The sequence below is a fragment of the Condylostylus longicornis genome, unplaced genomic scaffold, assembly GCF_029603195.1.
Source record: "Condylostylus longicornis isolate FDR11 unplaced genomic scaffold, ASM2960319v2 ptg000077l, whole genome shotgun sequence".
Lineage (NCBI taxonomy): Eukaryota > Metazoa > Arthropoda > Insecta > Diptera > Dolichopodidae > Condylostylus > Condylostylus longicornis.
The window spans coordinates 2,363,688-2,390,592 of NW_026578045.1; the positions used below are offsets into that span (position 1 = coordinate 2,363,688).

Sequence of the window (26,905 nt, forward strand, 5' to 3'; positions counted from 1 at the left end):
TGGTTCCTTTAATAGGCTAAATGGTGCTCTGGTGTGAAGTGAGTGTCAACCATCAATCTAAATAGCTATCAATAAGTTATCTAATTGTGTGGCAATAAGTTATCAAATTATGGCAATATTGTTCGCATAAATCAGTTGGTATTGACACTTGTAGAACAATAACAATTAATGTTCTTGGTGATTTTTCATTTGAAAAATTGTTTATTAAAAGTTTGGCCTAATTTCTATTCATCGTGTTTTTAACTTCAAATTAAAATGATTGAAAATGAAGAAAGTGATATTGATAATGAAGAATTTTATTTTGAATCTGATCATTTAGCTTTACGAGGAAATTCTGATTATACATCAGTTCTTCGAACCTTAATAGTTTTAGAAGCTCAAAGGGTTCAAGCTGCCAAAGGTAATTTTTCAATTTGTTAATAGACAACTATAGAGGAAAAAATTGATTTTAGATTTAGAAGAACTTGCAGAAATTAGAAAAAAGGCACTTGATGATCCAATATTATTTGTACAATCTCTTTCTAAAAATGAAATCGAATTTCCAAAATCCATTAATATTGCCGAGGTAGGTACATTACTATCCACTTTACATAGGTTTTATAAAGATACCTGGTTTTAAATTAATTTTAGATCCCTAACATAAATTTTGAAAAATATAATGTGAAATTCCCGGAACTGAATAATATAAATTCTACAAGAACCGGCAACAATACGACAGAAAATCTTGAAGCAATTTTCAAAGAAGAAAAGCATGATACTTTTAACCAGGTACAAAAATATAATAATACGCTATTACTGATTTTTTTGAGAACTTTTCAATAATTAAAAATAAATATTTTAGCATTGGACAACTGAAGAACAACGAAGATTAGAAGAATTGTTAGTCGAATATCCACCAGAACAATATGAAATGAGACGTTTTGCTAAAATTTCGCGTGCTCTTGGAAATCGTACAACAAAGCAAGTTGCTAGTCGTGTACAAAAATATTTTAAAAAATTACATGCAGCTGGACTACCAGTACCTGGTCGTATTCCGAAAGCTCGAAATTTACAAAAAGTATCTAAATATAGTAAAATAACATTTCGTCCATCAACATTTTTTCCTTCATATAATGTTCCAGTTTGTATACCGGAAGATGATGATATTGGTGAACCTACTTTGAATACAATGTCAACAAACACAAGTGTAAAATCCCTTGAAATAGAAAGCACACCAAACCTATCAAATTCGAATGAATATGATGTAGATTCTAGTGACAGTGATGATGAAAATGATATTAAAGACGAAGATAATGATCAATTTAAGATTTTAAAGTTATTAGAGAGAGTTAAAAAGGATAAAGAAAATGATAATGAACAAAGATCAAATAGTATTCATTATAATTATAAATGTAATTATTGTTCAGAAGAACCAATATTAGGAACAAGATGGCATTGTAAAACTTGCACAAAAGAATCAATCGATTTTTGTTCAGATTGTTTAATAACACAATTAATGTCAACAACTCCACATCCAGTACAACATAAATTTAGGGGTATTAGAGTTTCAAATGAAAATCAATATGATAATGAAGTTGGTGATTATATTGATTCAGATGGTGGTAATTCACAACAAATTGATACTATCGATAAAGATTATTTGTTATCAAAATTTTCAAAAGATCAAAAATATAATTATTTAGATCCAAATTTTATATCTTAGTCGTTAATTATATTAATTATTTTGAATAAATAAAGTTATTTAAAATTTTATAATTTAATTTTAATATAGTAATTTTACTTTTTATCAATTGGTATTATTGAGAAATTGATATACATAATTTATGGAAAATAAAATAAAAAAAATTTTGAATTTCAGTCAATACTTTTAATTTGTTTCCTTTTCGCAACTTAATTTGTTAATTGTTAAATTTCTCACACCGATTCCATAAAAAAATTCATAATTTTAAGTTTTAGAACTTTTGAAAAAGAAATTTTGAAGTCTTCAAAAATTATTTTAATTAATTTCATATTTTATATAAAAATTAATCATATTTTATTGATTTTTAAATATAAAAAAAAGTACAATATTTTAAAAGTTTCACTTTTTAGTATAAAAAATTATTTCCTTAATTACTAATTTAAAAAAATAATAATTTAAAATTACTAAAATTAATAAAAAAAATTAATATAAAAGTCTACTATAAAGCTTTCGGTTCTTCTGACGGTACAGCTTCGAACAATACTTGTATAGCATGTGATAATTTTTCTACAAAAAAAAAAAAATTTAAAATTAAATTAAATTTAATAGTGTATAAAATTTTAATTTACCAACAAAAAATGGTTTCTTTTTCATATAAACCATTGGTACATAAACAACAAATCCACTAAATAAAAATCCAATTGCAAATAAAAATTTCAATGATGGTTCTGCAATAACAGGCACTGTAGACAAAAATATTGCCACACCAATTGTAAATATTGGTATTATAATTGGAACTTTATATGGTCTATCTAAATGTGGTTTAGTTCGTCTTAAAATAAGTAAACAAATAACTGCTGATCCATAAAAGAACCATATTAAAAATGATGCAAATTCTATTAATGTTTCAATATCTCCAACTAATATAAATATGAATGTAATTAATCCTTGTAATGCAACTGCTGGAGCCGGTGTATTACGTTTAACATGAACATAAGACATTGGTTCATAAAATTGTCCTTCACGACTAGCGACAAAACATAATCTTGTTACACCAAATTGTATACTCATTGCACATCCAAATGTTGATAGAGCAACGCCTAAAGGTATTATAAATGAAAATGGTCCAAGTACTTTTTTACCAAATGATACAGCTACTGCACTTGATTCAATCATTTCAGTTGGTGTTAAAACAGTCATATAAGCACAATTCATAAAAACATATAAGGCAGTTATAATAGGAACAGCAATTAAAATTGATCTTGGAATGTTTCTAAAATATAAAATAAATATTAAATTAATTTTATTTCAACTAAACCAAAAAAAATAATGTGTTTATACTTTTCGGGATTTTTAATTTCTTCTGTAACTGTTGTTACACTTGACCAACCATCATACGCCCATAAACCATTATAAAATGCTAGTGCTATAAAACCCGGATTACTTGTTGTACCTTCAAATCCACTGCTTAAATTTTTCGTATTTCCAATTGCTAATTCATATATACCACCGCCAATCACAATAAAACATGCTATCACCTTACAAAAACTAAATATGTTGTTGATATGTAGATAAAGTTTTACGCTAACTAAATTTATATATGTTATAATACCTATAAAAATAATAATTAAAATATAATATTAATATTTTGTAAATTAAGCAAAAATTTATTTTATTTAAAAAAAAAAATGTTTTATATTAAATACCTAAAGCTAATAATGAAATCAATTTTACAATTTGTGTTTGATCTTCTTGAGTCATTTTATCTAAACCAATTAAATGACTAAATGGCTGTACTGAATATTCAGCAAATGTTAATACAATAACTGCTACTTCAGCTGGTCTTAATACTATTACATAAACCCATGCGCATATAAATGCTGGTAATGGTCCCCAAAATTTATTTTGTTCTTTAAATGTTTCAATTAAATATGCATATTCTGCACCAGATTTTGGTACAGCTGTTCCTAATTCAGCAAAACATAATGCACCAACTAATGATATAACACCAGATAATGTCCATACAACTAAACACATACCCACACTACCAGAATATCTATATGAAAAATAATTTATAATTAATTTTTACAATTTAATTATTTAATTAAATTAATTTCGAATTAAAATATATAATATGTATAAAATTTAAATTTCTTACTTAAGAGCAGCAGTTGGTGAAACAAAAATTCCAGATCCAATCATAACGCCAACTAAAAAATGTTAATTATTATCAGTTCTTAAATAAATTATAAAGTTGTAACTTACTAATTATATTTACTGCTGATAATAGACCAAGATTCCGTTGTAAACCAACAGTTTTTGGAGCTTTATTATTTTTGATCGGATTCGCCATTTTTGTAAAATATAAATTATTCTTAATGTTCTCTTATTTTAAATAATATTTTGTTCTTGTAGAAATTTATTGAGTTATAAAAAAATATGTACGTGTTTGTAAAATAGTCCTGTGTCTTCACCTCCTCAAACTTTCTTCCTTGTTTTTCAAAATTTTTAAATATTTTGTTTTGATAATCATTGAGTACTTTATAATTTAATTTTTTAATACAAAATTAATATCTGGAAATAATAGAAATATAAAAGAAATTAGTTAATAATTTTGATAAAAATTTCAAAATTTCGTTTAAAATATTCAATTTTGAGTTTAGAATCGGCATTTAATTAATATCAATTTTATTTTAATGGTTTTTGAGGAAAATTACCCTTGTAAGTCAATCAAATTTCTCATTTCAAAATTTAAATTGTTTAAAATACACAAATATTTTATTAATTCATTAAATTTTAAAAATAAAATTTTTATTTAACTTAGTTTTTAATTAACAAATTGTTAGCTTAATACATAGAGTAAGTTTTATTATTAAATATGGAGGCGAAGCAAATAAAGTAATTAGAAATCAGTATTGGAGCAGAAAAAATAAATAGTGGAGCACATGCGTTACACTATAATTTAGTAATTAAAATTTAATTTACAATCCAATTAAATTGCTAATATGAAAAATTTTTTATTCTCGGTAAAAAATTTTCTCAATAATTTATAATATAATAATATAAGCACAAGTCTTTTACATATAAATCCAAATTTAAGACCCATTTTACTTTTTCAGCGATTATATTGTAAAATAAGACAAGTGCTAAATTAAATCTATACGTTTGAGTAGATTAAAAGTCTGCGTAGTTGTACATTGAGATTAGTAGTACCTTTTTTGATAACGCCTCGTCACTGGTTAGTACAAGTAAAGCAATGACGAGATGTTTAATTAAAATATTAAGAGAAATTAAGAAAAATTCATTTTAATAAAATTTAAACAAAAAAAAAATATTTAAAATTAAAAAATTGGCAAGACAAAATTTAATTATTTAAACAATTTCCGCAATTCTAGGGTATATAAAAAAAACCTTAGCCTTGAAATTTTATTAGAATTATTAATATTTGTACTTACTAGGTAATAGTATTTATGTATGTATATTCTATTGCAAAAAGTACTTGTTATGTAAATATGAACTTGATCTGGTACTGAAAGGGTTATGGAACTAAGTACATATAGAAAAATACCTGAAGAAGAACGACTCCGTTTTACAATTTATAATTGGTTGCGATTATTTTTTAACCATCCAATTGATTTATCGGTTTCCTTTTCAATTAATAATAATATGTAATTAAAAGTTGCTCTTATATTTCATCGTTACAACTAGGAATATTGCTTCATTTCATAACCCGGTACACAGTCTATACCCCGCCCGCTTCTTCGTGGATGGTACATATGTATATTAAGTTTGGAAGAGCGTTTGTGATCATTTGAATGAGTCGTCGGCGCTGTGAACATGGTATACATATAATAAATATACTTGGTCAGCGTAATACTGTGGGTTGATTTAAAACACGTCCGTACGATCGTTCGATAACTAAAAAACGAAAAACACAAACACCATAAAACTTTCACAAATTGTTTCTTTATTACCAATGGCGGCCGTTATATTATAATTGGACAAATTTTGCCAAACGAGTTCAAATAGCTCCCGTACAATTCAAAGAGATTATATTAGATGTTTTGAAAACGAATAAAGATATTGATATTAAATTTTGCAAACTCGTATATCCAATTAAATTTTATAAATATTCTGAAAATTTTAATGGAATAGCTGCAATGGATCGGGTATCTGCCGAATGCTAAAAGATGATGTTAAATATTTGAAAAAGTAATTAGGCTAACTGCGTTATATTTAGCAGTCGTGTGTCCAATTATAGTTCACATACATATATCCCTGACGTTTTTGTCGAATAATTTGATAATTTGCTACGTTTAAAATTTTTAAAACCTACGATTTAAAATAAATTTTTTGTGCTCAGATTGTCAAGATGGCAGGGTATAATTCAGCTGCCTTAGATCGACTAAAATATTTTAACTTGTTTTTCAAATATTTTCTTATCATATTATTTGTACAATAAATTACATTTTATTCGATTTCTAAATAAAAAAATTAATTGATTAATCCATATTGGATATATTGATCAAAAAAAAAAAAAAAAAACAATTTTATCAATAAATATTACAATGTTACTATTTGTAATTCGATAACCATTATTAATATTTATATCACCTGTTAACAAGTTCATTAAACGGTCAAATCAATAAAAAAATTTTTTTTTGATATTTTTCATTGGTATATTACGTAAAATATATTTGCTTTTGAAAATTATCTTAATTATTTTATTATCTATTATATAGAATTTGTATATGTACTTGTTTTTCATCAATTAATTTAAGGCTTATCTTAATAAAAAAATCAAATAAATGCAACTTTTTAAATATACTTCAATCGTTTATAATCAAAACTATCAATTACATTACAAAAATTTCTCAATACAGGGGCGCTTTTAAACTAAATTAGTTATAAGATAAGCCGAGATAACAAGTCCTACATATTAACTGAAGTTATTCTCGAAATAGCCAACAGCTATTATGAAATCTGAAACATAAGTGATAAAACTGTGTTAATACACAATTTAGCTTATAAGTAATAGTTGCTGAATTGTTTAGTGATATACAATATTATTGTAATTCTAATGTCTTCAATGTCAATTCAATATATGGCTAATAACAATTATGTAATCTAATAATGAACATTTGTCTTAGTATTAAATATTTATCGGACATAAAATTTAAATCACACCTTATTTATTCAAATTTCTCGTACTTGAAATCTCCTTTACAGAGGTTGAATTGAACTTCTCTTCATTAATATATATATATATATATATATACATACATATATATTTTTTTTAATTTAACGTTCTTACGCGATTAATTGTGTTTCATATATTCCAAATGTTTCTATCTCAAACTTATTTTTGATATTCAAAATAATGTGATTTCGATTTAGAATATCCCACTCTACTGCGGTTCAATTTATTCGGATAAACCATTATGTAAGTACAATAACAATTCTCAGGAATAAAATATGACTGAGAGTTGTAAAATACATAAATGTATAAGTTTGTATGTGAAAATATGTTAAATAAACCGCTTAAAAATTTATAATTTTAAAATTGGGAGATTTTAATGGAGAGCGCAATTAATTGATTTCACGTGAAAAATCTTATTGAAATTGCTTTAAAAATTAAAATTCTAATTTGCGTATAACTGTAAAATTCTAAAATGAAAGTAAATATTCAAAATGTTTAAATTGTGTATGTGTTTATATATGTATGTATGTAGTTCGCAATAACAAGAATTAATGTAGTTAATATTGTAAAATGCTTTGAAAGTAAGTGAAGGCGATAACATTAATTGTCAGAAGTTCAAAAAAGTTATAATTTTGAGCAAAAAAAAAAACAAATAGAAAAAAATTAGTTTGATTGCAAAGCTTTTAATTTTTTTCTTTTTTTTTTTTTGTAAAAAGTGCGGTAAGTCATAAAATCTATATACACACCAATATGTAAATATGTACGTACCTACATATGTATAAAAATTAAATTTGCCAATTATTATAAAAAAATGTGAGCCCATGTTGGTTGATTTTTGACATTTTGTTTTGTTGTTACTGCCGGCAAAATCATAAATTAATAAAATTTGATTTGATTTATTTATACTTTTTGAACTTTTTAAATATTATAATTGACAAAATTTTTGATTAAATTAACTGTGACGTATAAAATTATTATAACCTTTAGTATAGAAAAATGTTTTTGAATTGAATTAAATTATAAATATAGAATTTGGTTTCTAATTAATTTGATTCTGTAGAGTATACGATATTATATAACGTAGTTAGTGATGGAGAATCGAAAATATTCGATAAAATTTTTATGGAAGTAGATGACAATACTCGAACATTACTGATACACAGCGTTTTTTTAAGAAAATTTCTCAAAATTCTTACTTGTTCACCTTCAATACCGATAATAATAGGTCCCGTTGCAAGTGAGTAACGAATTCACTCTTATGTGGGCTACCGGTCATACAGGAATGCCTGGAAATGAGGAGGCCGATTATCTGGCGAATTTGGAGACAAATGCCTCCTTCATCAGGCCTGGTCTGAGGTCGTGGCTGCTTTCGGAGGAGTGGCGCTCCCGTGCAAGACTATTGCGGTCCAAAGACTTCTTTGGTCGACGGATCGCGGGTTTCCTGACATTATTAAGCGGAGCCCCTCTTCACTGAAAATTTTATCGTGGTTTGTCACTGGGCATGGGCACTTTAACTCATATTTACAAAAAATTGGCACATCAAATACGCAGCGATGTAGATTCTGCTAGGTACGGAAAACTCCACTCATGTTTTATTTTAGTGTGATGGCTTGGCCCGCTCTAGATACAGATTTCTTAAGGCCTTGGCCTTGGATTCTGATGAATTGTTGTGCATGACAGACCTGTTAAAATTTATCGGAAGCCTGAATTTTGAGCTCTAATGATCTGGGCCGGGAATGCACAAAAGACCTGCATGGTCGAAGTGCTTATTAAATTCGCCCCATTCATAACATAACATAAGTTAAATAAAAAGTGGTACACAATGTCATATGAAAATACTAATTCGAATGCATTAAAAAGTAGCGGTAATTCTCTCTTTATACTTAATTTTTATTAAATATAATAAAATATTAAATAAACATATGACTTAGAACTGTTTGAATGGCAGAGCAAATTTCTCACGGTATATAATACATCTCATAATTTAAATTGGGCGACTACAGTATACACACGACTGTTTTAAATACGCATAAAGAGAGAATGCATTCATGTCTCTTAATAATAATAATTCCCTTCTCAAATTGCAATTATTATTATAAAATATAAAAATAGGCAACAAGCTATAATAAATACGATAACAATTATGCTGATAATAAAAGGCGTTCATAGTACATTCATCATTATTTTTAATTAGGTTCGGAATTATTTTATAAATGTTTATTAAATTAATCAACAATATTGCTTATTGAAAAATAATTAAATGTGATTCATTGCTTAAAATAATGATAATATTTAAAATTATTTTCATTTTTATTATTATCATTTTGTACTGAATTATTTAAGGAGATTAATTATTGTACTTTTGAACACTTACGTATTTATATGCAATATAGTTTATCAAATTGCAAAATATTTTAATTATTTTTTGCTCTCACAGTGAAATTTATTTTTAAATAATTTTTTGTAATTATAATGCACTTTAGTGGAGAATATTTTTTTTATATGAGCTTTATTTAGCCGTATGCTTTAATTAGAGAATGCTGTCTTTTCTAACACAACACGTAAATTGTTAATATAACAGGCGACCTTTAGTTTGTTTCAGATATGACGAGCGAACTCTAGTTATCATTAATTAATTTTAAATATTTCTCAATTGTTCGGAGATAATATATACACAACATATTGACATAATATTTTTATATGTACACACGTGTTTCAAGCCAATTGGAAACCTTAAATTCACAATATATTTTGGATTCAAGGTTTTTTTTTTTTAAAAACCAAATAAGCTTATTTAGGTTTGCATGTATACCAAAATACATGAACTTCTAAAAATAAAAATGTTTTAATTTAAAAAAATGCCAATTTTCAGGTTTCAAGCATTTTTGATAATTTATAAGATATTTTAATGCAAATTCTTTCATTTAAACTGTGACTTGGAATTTTAGAATTCGTTAAAATATATTAATTGGAAAAAGTTTTCAGTTGTATAGCTTACATCAGCCGTCGGTATCATTCTGCTTGCAAGAAAAAAAAAATGTTCGATTACAACTATCAAAATTTGAAAAATTTTTTTCAAAAAAATCTTCAAGAGTTCATTAATATAGATAATATGAGTAACAAAATTATGTGTTAATTACAATATATTAATCATGACATTAGCACCAACTTCTTAATTATCTACTTCATAAATATACAATATAATCACATACTTATTTCAATAATTATAATGTGAAATTCCTAAACTGTTTGCTATGTCTTGTTACACTCATTTCCTTCATAATATTTTTGAATTTCTATAATTTAAACTTTATATTTGAAAAAACGAAAAAATTTCGATAATTTTGAACTAAATAATAAATTAACCTTGAATTGAAAATCAATTGAAATTGAGTTTAAAAATTTTTTATGTCAAATATTATTTGGTTTTTGTGATAAAATTTAAAAATAAAAGTGAATTTAAAAAATACAAAGTATAAAGTATAAAATGTAATAACAAAATCAATAAAGTGTAGAAATACGTGATTATTTCACTTATTTAAGTTTGGCAATTTAATTGACAATTTAGCTTGAAATATTTTATTAAATTGTGAATTAAAAAAAAATTTTTAAAAATGAAATTGTGAATTTTTTTCTTTAATAGTTTTCTTTGTTATTTACAGTATAACAACTAACAGTAAATTCAGTTTAAATATATTATAATTAATATTTACTATAATTTTAAATAAATTTTGAATTTAAAAATTTTTTAAATATTTGTTCTTAATCTACAAATTTATCTTTAATTAAGGTTGATTTTATTTGAGAAACAAAAAAAAAAATGTTGTATATACAAAAGATGTTTTTTATTTGTTCTATTTTTCATTTTTTGTTTTCAGAACATTTTGTTTTTTTTTTTATTTTTTGGTATTTGAATTCTTTTTAATGTTTGTACTTAATTATTTTTACGTGGCTATTAAAAATGTTTATTAATATTTTTTCAATTATTTTTATAATTATTTCTATTAATTAATTATTAACAAAATAATTGTGTATAATATAATAATTATCATAAATTTAAAAATAATTTGAATAGTGGTATGTAGTTTTCCACTCGGAACCAGTTCATTATCAAATGAAGAAGTTGAACACAGCTCTTACACTCGTATATATATAAAAAAATTCATTAAATGCTATAGAGTGTAATTTGTAATTATTAAATCAAAAATAGGTGAGAAAATTAAAATTATTAATTAAATTAAATTTTCAAATTAATAGTATCAAAAACTTCAGCTACATAATTTCAGTTATGTTTTCTCAGGGGAATTAAAATTTTATTATTTGTAGTGACTCATCTTACAATTTTAAAGAATCAATAACCAAGTCGTCCTGCAGCCTTAAAAATTAAAGATATTTTGCAAGAAAAACAAAATAATGCGAGCTTTCTTTGGATACAATAACATTTTTAACTTACATAGTAAACTCGAGCATAGTAAACTTTATGCACATTTTTATTTAAAGATCACCTCCAGAAAATCTTCCTACTTGTCAATGTCAACAAAATTTTTTGTTAACAATTGAATATATTTTAATTTCATGTGCGCTTTATCACCCAATAAAAATTTCCTGGGGCATAGAAGATATTAAGATATTGAGATAGAATGATTTGATATCATATGCAAAAGTTATTAAAATTTAAAATCACACCAATTTATAATCTTATTTTAACAGTCTAATCGTGTATCTTGCTGTTTCACTCACTTTTTATTGACATTCAAATCAGAATTATAAGTATTTTCTAATAGATGTTTCACTTTTCCAATAAGATTACTCATTTTTTTAATTGGATTTTCGTATTTTTTCTCAAATTATCGACTGAACGTCTCACTTTCAGAAACAAAGTGAATAAATTTTGTATGTAAATATTTAATAACTTAATTAAGAAAAAACGAGATACGCAATACCAAATAATTCTTCTCACTCGAAAATTATATGATAGTTACTCACTTTCAGAGTAAAATAGCGAGATAGACGATCAAGCCGTAAATATTGCAAATATTCTAATAGAAATATTTTGTTAATGTATACATAAAATCTTGTTAATGATTCTAAATATTGCAAATTGAACTTATATAACTTAAACTCTTTAACTAAAAATTCATTATAAATAAATAAATAAAATTCAGTTACTTAAATTAATTATTTAATACTCTATTAATTTTATAAGATTTATATTTATTTATAATAATTAAAAAATTTTGCGGTAATATTCAAAGTCCTAATATTAAAAATGCACTTAAATAAGTCTATAATTATATTTATCTTATCATCGCTTATATTTAATTTATAATTATATTATTGAATCTAATACTTTCCCTATAAGTATGCAATTAAAATATAATGTCGCGAATTTGCTGCCTTCTTGTACGCGTATTTATAATACTTTCTATTGTAATGTTAATAGGACCAAAGACCATTTTTATAAAATTATAAATAGTTTCTGAAAGAATATACAAGTACGTATGTACATACTTAAAAAACTTGGAATTCTGGCTATATATACAAACATATAGAGCATAACTTCAATGTAATCTTTATATTTCGTGGAATTATTACAGCGTATTGAAGTAGGTATTATGTAGAATTTCATAGAATGAACTGAATTCAAAGGTACTTTAATTTTTAACTAAAACAGAAAAGAACATTTAATTTACTTTATCTGAGCTCTGGATATAATTGAAAAATATATGAGAAAATTTCTTAAAAAAGAATTTTTAAATCACATAAATTAATTCGATCGAAAAATTATTGAAATTGTATGATTTAAATGTGTAATTGAATTGTGTCACGTAAAATGTTATTGAAATTGTGTGATTATTCCAGAAAAAAGGCAATCTTAAATAATTTAAATAACAATCTCAAATGATGTAAACAAAATATTTACTTGTATATTTGTAAGATCTGCATAATTCCTGTATATATGCACGTATATGGAAAAATTCCATTTTAATTTCAATAAAATTCTAGATTTAAATTTCAATTAAACAAATAATAGTAAATTTACTCTGATATTAGGAAATCAGCACTTGCAATGCTCGCAGACACTCATATTTAATATATTGAGGAAATAATAAGATTATTATTGTATTGACAACAAAATAACAATGGAATTTTTTTTTTTACAAAAAAATATTTATTTTACTTTACTATTCGTATGTAAGTATGGTATACAGACATCTTGAATTATATGAGAATATTAAAAAATAATTTGTCAAAATATTTTTTATATTTAAAAATTCTACATATTGATGCTTTTATGAATGAAGTTATTGTTAAGTGCCTGCCCTAAATAAACATATGCATGCACATAATGTTCGAAAGATTTCAAGGTAGAAAATTTAATGAACAACAAAAAAAATTATGTGAGTACCATTATTGTTATTTATTTTATTTTTTCCTAAATTAAATTAAAATTTCGCGACCATGGACATTTAGATTATGGGAATTTTAAATTTATTTTAGAAATCTAAGCATATAATTTGAAATTAGTAGTAAGAAATCAGAATAAACATTGCAACTATGGGATATTTTTCGTTATTTTGAATTTTGTTTGGATATCAGATTAAAAATTGGAGTGCTAATACAAAATCTCACAATTTTAATCATAGCATATTTTTTCAATTATAATATAGAATGTTGATCTTCTTGACGTTTAGCTTTGATTTCCAATGTTACAATTTCGACTGAATCGATATTGAATCAAAATTTTTACCTGAGCTTGCTCAAGAATTTAAAAAATTCTTAAACTTGAGGAGCATTGTCCTGAATATGCATTCAGTTCAGGGACTGAATTTGTTTTAAAAGTCGTTTTTTTTGAGTTTTACTTTTGTGGAAATGGGTAAAACTACCATTTTAACCTATATTTGTGAAACTGTTTTGCTGGACATAGCAAAACTATCAGAATTTTTTAGCAATATTCTGAAAATTCATAAAAATCTTGAATAAATAAAAGAGAATCAAATGATAAAATCTCATAATGCGAACTACAAAAATTGATTTCAATTTAAAAAGAACTTCAAAAATTTTATAATAGCTATTTTCCGTTTTAAATCTTTGAATTTCGGTTAAACCAAATATCAGAATCTTTCATAAAATATATGAAAGTATATAGAAACTTTTCTTTTGTTCAGATTTCTTTACACAATATAAAATCATAATAAGAACAAAAAAAAACTCTTTACGGGAATTTAAAGGACTTCTGAATATTATTAAGAATATTGAGAACGGGATATGGTTGGTTTTTTCTTAATTTTTTTAGTGTTCATTGTAGTTTTCTTTTTTTTCTTTCAGTTCATATTAAAATTTTATAATAAAAATAAAAATCTTTATAAGAAAATTCGAAAAAAAAACTCAAAATATCATTAATCAAAACAATGTCTGTTAAAAGGTCTAGGTTTCTTGTCGGAGATCTACAGTTAAAATTTAATACTATATATAACAAATAATAAGCTTAATTTACTTTGGATAGTTGGTTAGTTTTCATGGCCGGTTCAAAAGGACTTTTACACCCTAAATACGACAAATGTGCCGTTTTGTTACCACTACCCCGTGACACCCTGGTCATCATCGAACATACAATTAGATTAAACCTATCTAACTCAACCGGTCCTTTTAAAGAATCCTCAATGTCAATCTTCGATATTTCGTCTAACCCCGCCATGTTATCTCTGCTCTTCAAGTAACCCACGTGACTTTCGCAGAGATAGTGAGAAACAGTCTCCCTTGTTCATTTCCCGGCGGCAGCGAAATGCCATATTGAAGAGTAACCCCAGCTTAGCCGCATGCTCTTTTAACGATCAATGTATATTATAGACCCGTCAGGCTGACAACGCCCTCACGGCTAATTTAAAAGAACAAATCCGATTCGGTAGGGTTGTATTTGGCTACATTTTTCTTACTGTTCCGCAGGCTAACACGACTTTTCATTTGCGGTATAATTTACTTTGCAGTCTTTAAAATTGCCACCATTTTGAACAAACTATATACATAAAAAATTATATTCTTAAAATTTAATTCTTCCTATAATGTTCAAATATGAGGACAAACATTATATTTCTTTGTATACCCGCCGGTTTTAAATTGAAAAATAATTTGAAGACCTTTTAATTCAAAATGAAATCTATTGTTATTTTTAAATAATATGAATTTGTTTTGAACTTCAAGAAATTACAAAAAAAAACCTCTACTTTTTTCTTATTTTTTTTTCAATTAGAAACCCTATAGATACTTTTTTTGAATGCACGTATGTATATTATTATTTCCTCTATATACTTTATTTCGCGAATAAGTAAAATAAAGATTCAAACAAAAGAAGTTTATTTTTCGAATGATTTCATGCTTCTACAATAATGTTAGCGTTCGATTTAAAGTTTTATAACACTCTAAACATATAAAACTCTAGGATCTATTACATGAGAGTAATTGCGAGGAGTAGTAACACATTAAAAATTTCCGTTGATATGGCTTAATATTTTTATGAGAAAAATTGTATGAGAAATAAACTTCAAATCCTGAATTAAAAATTCATTAGCCAGTTTTAATTTTAGCCAGCTAAACAATCATTAGCCAACAATAAGCAGTTTATAAACTAGATTTTACTCAGAATTTCTACAGGAAAACAGCTTTAAATTTACAAAAAATTGCTCCCAATTATACGGGATTTGAAAGCAGTTTGTTAGTTCTCTATAAAATTAACTTAATAAATGAGTAAATAACTACAATTTTATAATCCAGTCCGGTTAACAAAATATGGGATTATTTTTGGAAATTTTATAGTTAAAAATTTTTGATAATAAAAATAAATATTTTATAAATTCGATATTATCATAGAATGGCCATGCCTATGGAGAATTACTCTTACTGAAGACTTAATTCACTTGAACTTACTTTCTTCATTTCACAATTCAACAGTAACACTGGACTACACTGCATATGTAAGTTAATTTTCAATTTCACTTCTTTAAAAAACCACAAATTTTATGTTTTCAAAAAATATTTCTGATTCAAATGATTATTTAATTTCAACTAAATCGAAATTACATTTCGAATAGTCTTTAAATATAATATTTTAGTGAATTTGTATTTACCCTCTTGCTTCGACACACAATATTTTAATATAGACTTATTTGACTTACACCTGTCGCTAAAAATGTGTAAATTAATTTAATTTTCTTTTTAATAAAACAACAAAAATTATACTCTTTTGTGCAATTTGAATTGAATTAAAAATTTTAATCAATTTAAAAAACAAATGCTTAATTATTTTAATAATTAATTCTGTTTTCAAGTAGTACACATAATGTGATTGGGAATTATTAAATTAGACATATTTTTCTATGTATTTTAATTAAAAAATTATTATTCATACAATGTCAAAGACTTTTTATAAAAATTTTAATTCAATTCGCAAATATAAACATACATACATATGTACGTATATGTAGATATAATTTCCATCTGTTTCTATAATAATTTAGAAAACTATTACAGTTAATATTAATTTTGTTTACAGAAAATAAAATGTTTTCTCTTCATTTAACAAAATGTCAATGTTGTTTTAATTAATAAATTAATTATAAATTAAACCATAACAATTTTTTTTGACATTGATGGATGTGCGTCAATGTACGTCAATATTACGTTGGATTACAGAAAAAGGTTATTGTTCTTTTGTTGATTCTTAATTAAAGCTTGGAATTCTTCAAAATCGATTTGACTTTGACTAAAGTTTAAATAGATAAAAAAGTTTATTTTCTCTTCCGCTCTCTTGACTTGATTTTAATATAATTATGAATTTTTCTTTGTACATATGTATGCATTCCTCTCGTAAATTATTTGTACCTGAACAGCTGGCGGTTGTATTATTTATATATTACTTTATCGAGTAATTTTAATTGTTAGGCAGGCGAGAGTATTTTACTCCCGCTTAAAATTATTATAGTTTCTTTAGCCTGAATTTAAATTTTAATATCAATTTTACTACATTTTATTGTTACATGTCATATCTCTAATATAAAATGACTATAAAATTTTATATTTATGTTATAATTTAGAACTTAATTTTGCAATTCCTTACATTAAGTGTAAGTATACAATATAATAAAAATTCATAAAAGTTTTTATTTATTATATTGATAATTCAATTAATTTTTCATTCATATTTTTCATTTCTTTTCAAAAAATAATCTGACTGACCCCCATATAATAGTATAGCTTTGAATAAAGATTCTATTAAAAAAATCATTTTGAATACTATATGAAAATAAGAATTTTCATTCCGTACAATTAAGTAGTATAAATTTTATAAATTTGATGGATTTGTCGGGATTTTGTAGAAAAAAAATTATAGCTTTCATTTTAAATTTTACTTACTTTCTGGGATATATGTAGTTTTAGAAAGATCTGAAAGATGGCTATTGAAAATTCTAAATTGATAAATGGAACAAAAATTTCTTAAATTATATTAATAACTAAAAAATTAATAAATTCTTCACAAATTTCGAATTTAATTTAAACAAAGCTGTGGATTTTATTTGCAATTCAAAAATTTAATAAAAATTATTCATAATTTTAATTATTATTTAATTAACAATTTTTAAATCAAAATTTAATTTGGTTACAATGTAATATGGAAAAATGAGCTACATTGTAATAATTTTTGGATTTTTTGAAAACGTGTTGTAATCAATTAAATGTGTTTCATCATTTATGACTGAAAAATTAAAATTACAATGACTGAATTGTTATTATTCAAATTATATCAAATGATTTTAATAACAATTGAAAATTAATTAACATTTTGCTAAGTAAATATTTTATTCCCGACAAGCAAAATATAACCGATAGCTTACATTAATTCTGCCTATATCCGAAATCTGAATTTTATGAATTTAACAAGAATATATAATAAAACGAAAGGCAAAAAGTATAAATAATAAAACAGCTGGAAACTAAACATGAAAAACCATTGTTATAATCGAATTGTTGACAAATATGGTCTTCCGTCCGGTCATTAATATTGGATGAAAAAGGCTTTCTTCAAAACAAAATGTTTTGAAGAACACATTCTACTTCATTTGACATTAATCTTAAAATTGTTTTATGGGATTATAAAATTAATGAGTAGGTTTATTATTAATTTTAATCTTAGCAACTCCATAAAAATTAAATTCTAAATATTATTATTATGTAAACTGTCTATAAGCTGTTTTAGAAAAAAAATTATATATACATTATTTAATTCCTGTATAAAATCTGCTACGATTACTAATATTTATTAAAAACATAAATTTTTTATTTATTAAAAAATCCATGTACAAAATCAACGACAGTTAAATTGAAAATAATGCTTTTGATTTTCGGTCATATCGACAACTTAGTAAGAGTCCTTTAGTCCAACGCAATCCAGCGTTAAACAAAATATCTCTTAATATAAAATCTCCAAATAATTGCAAGTTACAGAAGAATTCCAATCTTTGCACACAATTGATTTGATCAAAGTTTCAAAATTATGCGCAGCCTATAAAGAACAGATTATTTGTTGTGGTTTTAAAAATTGTGAATTATAAAATTTTCGTAATAATTTTAGTGACGAGGAACAAAAAAAAAGCGATAAGAAATTAACACGTTTCTTTTTAAATTTAAAAAAAAAAAATTTGCACTTTGATAAGATAAGCGAAAAATTTAATAAATCAAAAGAAATTTTGTATATGTTCTCTAAATATTTGGCAACTAAAAGCAAAAAATGAAAATTCCAAAAATAATCACTTTTTCGTATATAAAAATTTAAGTGTTTTAGTCGCACTTTGAAATTTGATAATCTTTATAACGATAAATCATTATAATTTTTGAATTTTATGGTGATTTTTTTAATTTCTAAGAAGTAGTGCTTTGTATATGCTAAGAATAAGTATATTAGAAACAGTATTATAACAATAGTATAGATGTCGTATCGGGTAATTCCACAAATTGTGTTTATATACTTATATAATAAGTATAGTCTTGTTCTATAATATAGATTTATAAAATTGTATACTTAGGGCATATACAAGCTTAAATAGGGATTGGAATATACTTGATGTAGATACGGTCATAAGTATGTAATATACTGAATGGCTATAAGGAGGAAAAATATGCAAAATAATCGAATCATAATTCTCGACGTCAGACGTTAAGAATTTCGTAAAGCGTTCTTGAAATTTTATATTAGTTTTTTTCAAAATATTCGAAAACACAAACTGTTATACTTCAATAATAACGGTAAACAATACAATATAATATATAGCTCATTTGAAGGGAACTATGTACATAGATGGACAAATAAAATTGACGCTAGACCTCTAGATAGATGGTAGGTGCAAATGATAGATCTTAATAGATTTTTGCCTCCTAATAGATTCTCGTCTCTCAAAAGAGTTTTTATCAAAAAAATGGCAGAACAAAAATTTCTAAATCGTTTACAGTCGACTTCACTAAAATATATGAGTCAATTATGTTGCGATAGCTTTTTTATGTATACTAACTACATTATATATCAAAAAATAAATTAATATTAGCAATTGATATACCAACTTTTTAAAATTAATTGAAATTTTTATTATTTTATGTGCTTAATAATCTATTCTTAACTATCTGTTCGAGGAAATGCAAGATAGTGTAAGAACTTTAAGTATAATATAGTTATTAAATAAAATTGTCTATTAGTCATAAAATGTTCAAATACATACCCAAATAATTACCCAACCTCCTCATAATCTTTAAGAATTTCAACAATTCTTTTATTACGTAAATTGCCATCACACGTCAAAGAAAAAAATTCAATAACCTTATACAAAATTCAGAAAAATTCTAGTTATTACCAGTTAAATTCTAAAATAAGCAATATTACAAATTTATGTCAAGTTAGGATTATTTAATATTAAATATTTTAGAATATTTAATTTTATTCCATATAATTAATTTGAATTAAATTTTTTTATGCATTTTGCTGATCCTCAAATGTAATTCCTAAAATTTGAAGGACATTTTAATTAAAAAATCGTTTATCACAGAATAATTTTAACAAAATTTGAATTTTATATCGATATGAACGTATTAATTGTAGAAATACAAGTTTATATAAAAATTTCTGAGTCATTCAAATTTCTATAATCAGAATCAGAATCGGAATAACTAGATTCGATTTTGGGAGAATGGAAAATGCTCTTTTGAAAGTGCTTCTTAAAAAATTCACTTAAAAACTGGTTCCATCTCTCTTACAATTTAACTATAGAAAACGCATTTAAGAACTTCAAAATTTCACTTAGAATACAATTCTGTTTATTTTTAATGTTGAGTCCCAGAAGGTAATCAAATTGATTAAAAGTGATTTATAAACAATTTTCAAGCATTAATCAAGTTCAGGTTCAATCACATCTAATCATACTACTCTGACCTACTCTATTCTACTCTAATCTACTCTAATCATCATATGCGTATATTAAAATATTAATTGCGGTTTCATGCTAAAGTCACGGTATTTAAAATTACATTATGTATACCGTATTTTAACCCAAAAATCATACAAGGTCATGGACAAATTTTTTTTATATTGTTATGTTAGGCGAAATCAAATTTTTTTTTATATAATTTGTCCTTTTAATGGTTTTCTTTGCTTTTGACCATATTATTCGTGTCGTGATTATTTACTATTATTAAAATATTTATAAAATGGAGTATATGTATATACCGTTACGAGTGAAAATAAATTTGTTACTTATTATTAGGCGTGTGGGCGAAATACCAAGAATTTACTTAATTACATACTTATATATAAAGATTATCAAAATAAGTATGTAACATATATATAGGCGTATTTTAGTTGTTTGTTTTACGCCCTCTTAATAAAATGTAAATATATGTTTAATTTTATGAATGTACGTGTATTGTGCACATATTTATTCAGTTTTTATATAATTTTATATACGCGGTTATGAACACGGTCATTAATAATTTTTAGTTTCTAACTGATATAATGAAGGTGGATCACTTTTTATTAATATTCGATTAATATTAAATTAAAAAAATTTCTAATAAATATTTTGATACTATAATTATTTACTCTGTGAAAAACATAATAACTATTCAAGGGTTAAGATCTAAGGCCCCATGTAAATGTAAGGGTTAAGATCTAAAGGCTAAGTAACTCGCAAAAACGCAAAAGTCCTTTATTAGCAAAACACAGTTTGTTTCATGAATGTACACGCTTCGGTTACCAGCAATAAGCAGGGTTGCCATTCATGAAAAAATGGACTAAATATTCCAAAAAAAAAGCAAGAAAGGCCAAAATTTTAAAGTTTAAAAGAAAAGCGAAAAAAAGCAACTAGATTCATGTGATTTTTCGATCGATTTAATAGCGGCTCGTCTATGTACTTGCAATATTAACCTACAATCTTTAGGCACCTCAATTTACTGTAGCAATTGCCTCCTGAATGATTCAATAATTTTCATTTAGCATGCTATTATGAGTTAAGTTGTCTTCTTGAGTTAACTACTCTAACTTGGATTTCAGAGAACATGGCAAACCATAATATTAATATTGTTTTTAATGATTTTACTCAAAATTTCTACTGAATACGAAACTCAAATGTTACTGATGGTCAACAGATATACATAGTATCAAATTGAGACCGTATTTGTATCAAATATACGATCTTAATTTTAAAATACTTAAATATTTTTGAACCAATTAACACTTCGATTATCATTTACATAATATGTTTGTTGGAATATTTACATGAAATAATTAAAATTATATTTTTATTATCGAATAAATACAAGATCGATTGCTTATTATGGAAGACGTAATTTATATATGTATACAAAGGCAGAGACACTTTATAAATATTTGACCAAAATGATAAAGGAAAAAAAAAATAAATTTAGTATAAGAATTTTTTTTTTATTTGGTGTCATTTTAGTTAATTTGCGTCACATTTCTCTTAAATAAATTAAAAATTTATTTTTTTATTTTTTGTAAACGTAGTAGCGGCGCTATAAATTTTTTTTTCTTGATGTGTCAAAAATATTTTTCATATACAATTTTTATGTACTTCCGTAAAACTTAAAAAGATTTTTTATTTAATGGTGAAAATTCTATTTGAAATAAATTAATAATGTTTGCATTTTTTGAATTTTATTTGAATTAAAACAGGACAATGGGGAACAGCAGAATGGGATACAGTTTAAAGAAGAAAATTTAAAAGAATTGACTTGATAATTAAGGTTTAAAGGATTTGTTAATTAAAAGTGGTAATTAGAAGACTTGATTTTATTAAATATTTTATTATAAATTACTTCTGTACAATTAGAATTAGATATGAACTGGCAAACTCGGCGTTTAATTTTCCAAATTTAATCAAAAAGCAATAAACATATTATTGCTTTATATGAAATTTACGAAATTCTTATAAAATCTTAGAATTTATTATTCACAAAATATTGGAAACTTTAAAAGCAAATCTAACATGTGGAATAATTTTTTTTATACCAATGCAGAATAGTACCTACATATATGTACACACGTTTAAGTGCCTAATATTAAATTAATTAAATAACAAGCACGTGTATGCAAGATTCATGCGTATGACGGGGCAATTAAGCTTTAGGGTTAACAAGTTGTAAATTCTATATTTATATACTAGATAGCTATAAATATTTTATATTCTATTACAAATTAACACGCGACACAAAATATTATTATATTTGTAGTATATGTATGTCGCAGTGCAGTATTGCAAATTTTAAATGAAATCAATATGTACTAAAAACGGAATTGATTTTTAAAGACTTTTCACTTATGAAATATTTAACAACAATAATTTATTATTCGATTAAATTTCTTCTTTATTGATATTTGCCTATTTTTATATATTTACAGTCTTTTTTTTACCTAAAACGGTTAAAACTACATAAATATTCCTATATAATCCAATTAAAAACTAATTTTAAATTAAAATATATTTTTTAATATTTCTTTTTAGATCACTAACACATTGAAAGCTCTATTTGAAATTGCCGGTTTACAATATTCAATCCACGAGGTAAGCATATACCTAAATAATTATTGAACAAGTATATTATAATAGACTTTAAGATTTAAATTTATAACAATTGTAGTAATTAAGTTGCAATTAGATTTTGTTATTATAAAAATCAAATAATGAAATACTCAAATTGAGAAATACTCATTAATGCTTTCACATTTTATGTAAAAAAATATTGAGAATATATTGAAACTATAGAATTTGCAGTGACACCATTTATGACTACAAAATTGCAATAATACTTAATTGCTATAATAGTTAGGAAAATAGTGTACTGCTACAATAATGTGCGTCAGCAGGATAGATTTTGTGGATTTCTATATTCGAGGTAACAGTGCATCGTAACCGTGTATAAGGATCCCCTTCCCCCGCCCTCTGAGAACAGGCAACCGCTCGTGATCCACTCTCCTGATGAATTCAAGCACCTTGCAAGACTACAGTGAGTATCTCACTTCTCCCACGAATGAGAATATCACACTTTCCCAGAAGTTGTACTGGGATATCGTCATCTTGGCAGGATAGCATATGTTTATATTAATATAAATTTGTTGCTTCACTGATATCAGGTATTTACTATGTTGATACGATTTCTTGATATATTGTGACAATAAAGTGAGTAAAATATATAGAGAGTTGTCTGCCATACCTCATTATTTTGCTGTCAAGAATGTTAAATACATTTTGCTGCAATATACGCCATATTATTTTGTTTGGCATCTTTTCTTTGTTTTTATTATCGTTAATATTATTTAAATTTTCGTATAAATTACAAAAATATTGAATAATTTTATTAATTCGCATTTTCTCTATAAAATATCACAAAATTTCAAAAAATTTAAGTATATGAATAATGGGATACCCCACAAATTATTTAATTATTCATAACATATATTATATATATGTTTAGGTATAAATATTTATTACATTATAATACTTAAAGAAATAATAATAAAAATTCAAAACAAGAAATATTAAAAAACAAATACTTATTTATTATTCATAAAATAAAACTTAATCAACGAAAAACAAAGAAAACAAGACAAGAATTCTATAGTATTAGAATTGCCTCTAAGGAAACTTCAAAACTTCAATCATGCTTGCTTTTCAAATATACGAAAAAAATTTTAATTTGATTGGGTGATTAGCGAATATTATTAATTTTTGAAATGGTCAAGGTAATCATCTTATACACAAATATTAAAATAGTGATAGAAAAAAAAAATTAACAACTTTTATTAATTATTTAAACAGAATTAAAATTAGGTAGGTATATGCGAAAATTATACAAAAAACTATAATCATATGTTCTCAACAAATAAAAATTAAAAAAACAAAAAATAAAAATAATTGCATTTAAATAAAAAGCTCTTACAAGATTTGTTTTACTAATTTTTATTTTTGGCGGGAAATCAATTTCAAGGTTAAATTTTTTTTTTATATATTTTTAATATTTACGATTTAAATTTAAGCATATGAAAACTTTGTTTAGTACAATAGATTTTTGTAAATAAAATAATAATTTTCAATTATCAACTAAATAAAGGTAATCAAATTTTTAAGGCATCAACTTAAGCTTCAATAATTTTCATATTGTAGGTATTTTTCAAGGTATTTAACACACAAATTTTAATTTCATACTTAATTAAATAATTATGACTGATTATACGATAAATATTTAAATCACTTAATATACTAATTATATAATACGATTAATAATGATTAAAATTCATAAAATATTTCCTTACAATATGCAGTGTATATCACTTTTGTTTAATAAGAAAATTTAATTTCTTTAACTATACTGATAAGTGATTTTAGGTATTAAAGTATGTATAACGTATTATAACGCTTATTATTATTATTCTTATTACTTATAACATTTATTACCTTGAAAATAATAATAATTTCATGTCATTTAACTTTAAACCATATATTATTTAAAATATTAATAATAATCAATTATCACATACTTAATAATTGTATATAAAATTTATTATATTTATATTAATCTACAAAATATTTAGATATATATACACTAATATATTATAGGTATATATACTAAAAAACACTGTACATAAAATATATAAATTCGTTTTTAAAATAATCAATTGATTTTTAGCTTTAATTTAATTCCAGTATATTTATTATTCTATTATAATTTTCATTTTTTTTTTAATTTTCAATTAAATGTGACACTTTTCAATTTAACATTCTATTTTTTTTTTTTTGATTATAGATTGATTAATTATTTAATTATGTTTTAATCAATTAATTAATTAAAAAAATTTATTGTACTAGTAATAGTTTTTTTTAAATTTAATTTAAAAAAAATAGTAAATTAATGAATAATAATCTAATTAACTAAATATAATAATTAATAATATTTTAAATATATTAAGAATAAATTATAAAATAATTTTAATGTTCGTATTATTATTATATTATTTTCTTTATTAAATTTTTAAATCGAATTTAATTTAATTATATTTATAATTTAATAAACAATGCATTGTATATCTATTCTTCAACACGTTTGGACATTAACTAAAAATTATTTTTACTCATTTAATGCAGAGTATATTAAGTTCAATGAGTGTTAACTACAAAATTTCCAAATAAAAATATTAAATGATAAAACGACAAAAGCATTATCTTTTTAGTACATAAAATTATTCAATGCGATATTGTGAGTGAGTGAAAAAAAATCTACATAACGCATTAATTCTTATTATACTACTGTAGCAACGCGAAAAAATTGAAGTATTGTTGTTGCACTCATTGTGGTCATCCATATGTTGTTTTGTTGTACTAAACAGAGTATTTTGTTTGAAATTCACGTGCATTCAAAGAAGTAGGATGGTAGGAAAGGAACATAATAAAATAATAACTGGATAAACTAAAATAAGAGAGATTTTTTTTACAATAAAAATTTTACGAATTTGTTGTAATACGTATTGAAAATTTGGCGCGTGTTTTTTATGGCTTTTTCCTTTTATAATTTTCAAGTAATAATATTAAAAATTTTATCTCTGTTTATAAGGGTAATGTTGTAATTGTGTGTGGGATTGTTTTTAGTACAATAATAAAGAGAATTTATATTTTAATATAGAGAAAATGCGAAAAGTGTTTAAGCGTTTAAATGATTGTGTGTGTGTTTATTACTAAATTGATAACGGTTTTCTTTTCAAAATTCAATATCTTTTTTTTTTTGTTATTGTTTACATTTTATTTTTTACTTTATTTTATGAAAAGAACATATTATAATTAAGTTGTTTACACTTTCTTAGTTTTTGTTCTTAGAAACTAGAAGACGTCAAGAAGAAATTTATCAATATTAATTTTTTATTTTTTTTTATTGTAAGAAAACATTTTATTATGATTGATAAGAATATTTCGAATTTGCAAATTTGAAATCATTTTTGTAAATAAAAACAATTATATGTAAATATTGTTGTAATTTAATTATTATAGATTAAAGTAATTATCTTCATTAGAAAGTAATTTTCTGTTTTGCGCCTATAGTCCAGTTTTTTATCGATATAAAATGGTTGATATCTAAAAGAAATTTATATTAGCTTATGATGAGAACTAGATGACATTTGAAAAGCTCAGAGCATTAATAGCCTATCCAACAATATCCAATAATGAATAAAATACGCTTCATTGTATATGTATAACATATAAAAATCAAAACTTTAAAAAGTGTTCATGATTTAATTAAATTTTCATATATTTGGCAATATTTTTCTTATTGTTAAAAAATAACACAATATTTTTACATTTTGTAATTTACAAACCTCAAAAATTATGTTATAAAATGTTAAGTTATTGTTGATTTCGGCTTTACTTGATGCTTTTGTTATACAAAATTTTACGACCCATATTTTGCGACTCATATTTTTA

The 26,905-nt window shown here is 24.0% G+C and overlaps 2 protein-coding genes across 2 annotated transcripts; one reads left to right on the forward strand and one right to left on the reverse strand.

The window, feature by feature from the left end:
• The first annotated feature begins 205 nt into the window (after positions 1-205).
• LOC129612882 (ZZ-type zinc finger-containing protein 3) lies at positions 206-1,742 on the forward strand. The gene is made up of 4 exons (XM_055526689.1): positions 206-400; positions 453-565; positions 631-768; positions 842-1,742. Exons 1-4 carry the CDS (start codon positions 256-258, stop codon positions 1,700-1,702), a joined length of 1,257 nt encoding a protein of 418 aa, XP_055382664.1. The 5' UTR covers positions 206-255; the 3' UTR covers positions 1,703-1,742.
• A 309-nt stretch (positions 1,743-2,051) lies between these two features.
• Positions 2,052-26,905, reverse strand: LOC129612850 (b(0,+)-type amino acid transporter 1-like). Its single transcript, XM_055526636.1, has 7 exons — positions 26,800-26,905; positions 3,947-4,255; positions 3,840-3,891; positions 3,388-3,737; positions 3,023-3,293; positions 2,311-2,954; positions 2,052-2,248 (listed from the first exon to the last, which is right to left on the reverse strand). Exons 2-7 carry the CDS (start codon positions 4,032-4,034, stop codon positions 2,181-2,183), a joined length of 1,473 nt encoding a protein of 490 aa, XP_055382611.1. The 5' UTR covers positions 4,035-4,255; positions 26,800-26,905; the 3' UTR covers positions 2,052-2,180.

Excerpts from the sequence above, each read along its gene's own strand:
- LOC129612882 (XM_055526689.1), top strand. The coding sequence starts at position 256 with ATGATTGAAAATGAAGAAAGTGATATTGATAATGAAGAATTTTATTTT. Across the intron at positions 401-452 it reads AAGGGTTCAAGCTGCCAAAG|ATTTAGAAGAACTTGCAGAA; the intron begins GTAATTTTTCAA and ends AATTGATTTTAG. Across the intron at positions 566-630 it reads AATCCATTAATATTGCCGAG|ATCCCTAACATAAATTTTGA; the intron begins GTAGGTACATTA and ends AATTAATTTTAG.
- LOC129612850 (XM_055526636.1), bottom strand. The coding sequence starts at position 4,034 with ATGGCGAATCCGATCAAAAATAATAAAGCTCCAAAAACTGTTGGTTTA. Across the intron at positions 3,738-3,839 it reads TCACCAACTGCTGCTCTTAA|ATATTCTGGTAGTGTGGGTA; the intron begins GTAAGAAATTTA and ends TTTTTCATATAG. Across the intron at positions 2,955-3,022 it reads GAAATTAAAAATCCCGAAAA|AAACATTCCAAGATCAATTT; the intron begins GTATAAACACAT and ends TTTATATTTTAG.